General features: G+C 34.3%; 1 protein-coding gene across 1 annotated transcript; it reads right to left on the reverse strand.

Annotated features, from left to right (window-relative positions):
- Positions 1-293: 293 nt before the first annotated feature.
- On the reverse strand, positions 294-1,891 carry LOC113352723 (AP2-like ethylene-responsive transcription factor AIL1). Its single transcript, XM_026596510.1, has 6 exons — positions 1,522-1,891; positions 1,327-1,335; positions 1,103-1,191; positions 949-1,022; positions 672-790; positions 294-511 (listed from the first exon to the last, which is right to left on the reverse strand). Exons 1-6 carry the CDS (start codon positions 1,889-1,891, stop codon positions 294-296), a joined length of 879 nt encoding a protein of 292 aa, XP_026452295.1.
- Between the last annotated feature and the right edge of the window lie 1,448 nt (positions 1,892-3,339).

Raw genomic sequence — 3,339 nt, forward strand, 5'->3', positions numbered from 1 at the left:
GTAAGAAATTTATCATGTAAACTTCTCTGTCGCCCTTTTAGATTGGGATTCTCATCTTCTTGTTTTCTCTTTTCTTTCTCTTGTAAATTTATTCATACTGTATATTCTCTCTTTTGATAAAATTTTCTGTATTGATATAAAAAAGAAAAGACAGTTGCAAGATTAAGCGAATCCCATCCGGTAATAGTTCAATTCGTCGGGACTTGATCATCACACAAGCAGCGCTGCTATTAACCACATTATAGTAGCAAATACATCACTTGACTGCTCAACATGTGTTAAAGGCAGAATGCCTAATTAGTTACCACGACTGACTCATTTTCGATGGCAGCAATAGATGACGAAGAGTTCTGAGGCGATGGATGTTTTGTAATATCACCACCAATTAGAGTCGCGTTTGAACATATATGTTCAACATCATAGTTACTAGTTGGAAAATTGGTCACTGCACTTGCACCTCTGGATTTTATTGCTGCAATGTCATATACCTCGGCTGCTTCCTGTTGTGTACCTGGACACAATTAAAACACAACAATCAATCATCGGTAAGTACACACACATGTATTACTGGTCTTCATTTGCACAATTAAACCCTTGCATCTCAATATTATCATTCTCACCAGCGGATACCGAAACAAGTATAAAGATGTTGAGAAAGAGGCAGGCATTACCGAAAGTTCCAAGATATGAGCGCTTGTTTGCCGCACTCTTGATTACAGCTTGCCATCTTTTACCACACCTTCTCACTCCTTTGTACATTGATACACCCCTTGAAAAGCCAGTACTTTTTCTGCATCAATAACAATTTACTCAATCAATGACAATGCATGAATTGTTTTTTATTAGTAAACTAAACCAGTCTCAAACCCATGCCAATAACAAAATAAGTACTAAATCCAATTTTAAGAAAGCTAAAGGCATATATAGTCAGATAGATCATATATGTACCTTTTTAAAGTGGCAACATATTCTTCTTTCTTCATGTTCTCCATTTCTATAATTTCTTTCTGATAGTTAGATAACTGAAAAATATTTCAAGAATATACAATTAAAGACATGAAATGAGGTATCATATTGAAAAAAGTTAGATTAAATTACATACAGGGAAATTTATACGAGCAGTAGGGCCAAGATACTTCAATGCAGCTAAATCATAAGCCTTGGCTGCTGTATCTTCCTCATCATATACACCTGATTCAAAATTGCAAACCTTAAAAGTTTCATATTACAGCGGCAACAAAATTAGTAAAAAAAGAATAAAGAAAACTACAGTGAAATCAAAAAAATCAAATGATTCAAATCAATAATAATGATTCTGAAACTTACCAAGATAAACTGTTTGTGGTCATCACCATTGAATTTGAACACCAAAAAACTAAAATTAGTAATCTGAAAGTACTATAACTACAAATGAAAAAAATTAAAGGAATATGATGCAAATGATTAATTTCGAAACTCGTTAGCATCAAACTCTTTATTGTTGAGAACAAAAAAGTTATCTCAAAGTTTTTGCTTTAATACCTTGTTTTCCTTTTCTTATACCTTCTTTTCTACAACTTCCATCCCAGAATTGCGCTTTATATTTTGCTTTCCGTATATCTCTAGTAACACCACGGTATTGAGAAATTTTTTGCCTCTTTGTATAGTTGAAGTGGGAAGTATTATTTGTAGTAGTAGTACTAGTCAAAGTTGAAGTAAATAGAAGTGAAATAGGTATTTTGTTTACTTCACAAGGTGGCCCAAGTTTTAGTTCCAGTTTTCTTTCCTCTGAACCACCAAAAATTCTTCTTTCATCACTACCACCACTATCTCCTTCTACTACCCATTCTGAATTCAAGTCCAGCAGCTGTGGACTAATTTCTCCTCGGCTTGTGGAATCTCCGCACTTCATAACGACACCTATATATTAAACAAAGAAATCTGTGTCTTCTTTTATTTCAAGCAAAATCACTCTCAGCAGGAGAATTTATAGATAAAGGAAAAGAAAGGGAGAATAAGAAGCGAAAACTACCTAAAAGAAAAGAAATGGAACAGAACAAAGTTTAGAAGACAGAAAAGAAAAAGGGTCTCTAAACCGTACCTAAACGTATAATTCGAAGATCTCTCTAGGAAATCTCTCTCATATCGGATCGTAACACAGTTAACCTAAAAAGTACACCAACCACGATCAAAGGATAAGGAAGCTGTAAATGAATAAAAACCATACTTATCACAATTTTTATATATCGCCTTATCTGGCATTCCAACACTGTAGGATTTCGCATTAATTCACTTTACAAAAACGATCCCACATTTAATTAGATGCCTAACAAAAACCAACACTGTAGGATTTCGCATTAATTCACTTTACATTAACACTGTAAGATTTTGCATTAATTCACTTTACATTAACACTGTATTAGCATTGACCCTCACTTGTTAATTAATCTTTTTCCGGCTTTCTCCTCAAACAAACGTTGGTTTCATTCATTTTTTTTTTTTTTGATCGAGAAAGAATTGAAGAATTTTAATAAAAAAGAAAGAAGACTTTGTGCAATCTATATATAATACAAGAGTGAAGAACATAAAGGAGACGATTCTACAAATTGTAAGAGATTGACCTACTCTGGAGATTTTAGTGAAATAAACTCTCCCAAGAGAACATAGACCAGTATAATCTATAATTGAAGTCCATGTTGAAAGCAATACTCCAAGCTAGAACAGCTGCTATCCAGTTTATGAGTAGGAGTCCAAAGGTGGAATTCTTTATCGAGTTTATGAGTAGGGAGCAGAAGACGGTGTTCCTCATTGTTAATTATGCACTGTAAGGTTGCAACTTGGAAGGAGGGTATGACACATGGTTGGTGCCTGGTAATGGTTGGTCTTGGGTCTTCCCTTTGGCGTTAACAATTTAACGATGTGTTGGCATATACTGGGAATTCTAGTTTTGGTAGAATTATTTGGCCATTGATTCAGCTGCAATCTATTGGGTTTTATGGAAGGGGAGCAATCAAAAGACTTTCTAGCAAAACATGTTTCATGACTGATATTGACATGGTATTAGAAGCTAGAGCACAGCTGCTTGGCAGCGGGGAATGAAACTCATGCAAACTTCTCTTTGGCACTTTTAAGTTGGGAGTCTCATCTTCTTCTTTTCTCTTTTCTTCCTTTTGTATATTTGTTCATACTGTACATACACTTCTTTTAATAAAATTTAAGAAAAGAAAAAAAACTGATATTAAGCGAATCCATCCGGTGATAGTCCAATTCGTTGAGACTTCATCATCACTAGTACGCTGTTTTCAGAGTTGTTAGACAACATTATGGTAGAAAATATATCACTTGATAGCTCAACATTTA

The sequence above is a fragment of the Papaver somniferum genome, chromosome 2 (assembly GCF_003573695.1).
Source record: "Papaver somniferum cultivar HN1 chromosome 2, ASM357369v1, whole genome shotgun sequence".
Taxonomy (NCBI): domain Eukaryota; kingdom Viridiplantae; phylum Streptophyta; class Magnoliopsida; order Ranunculales; family Papaveraceae; genus Papaver; species Papaver somniferum.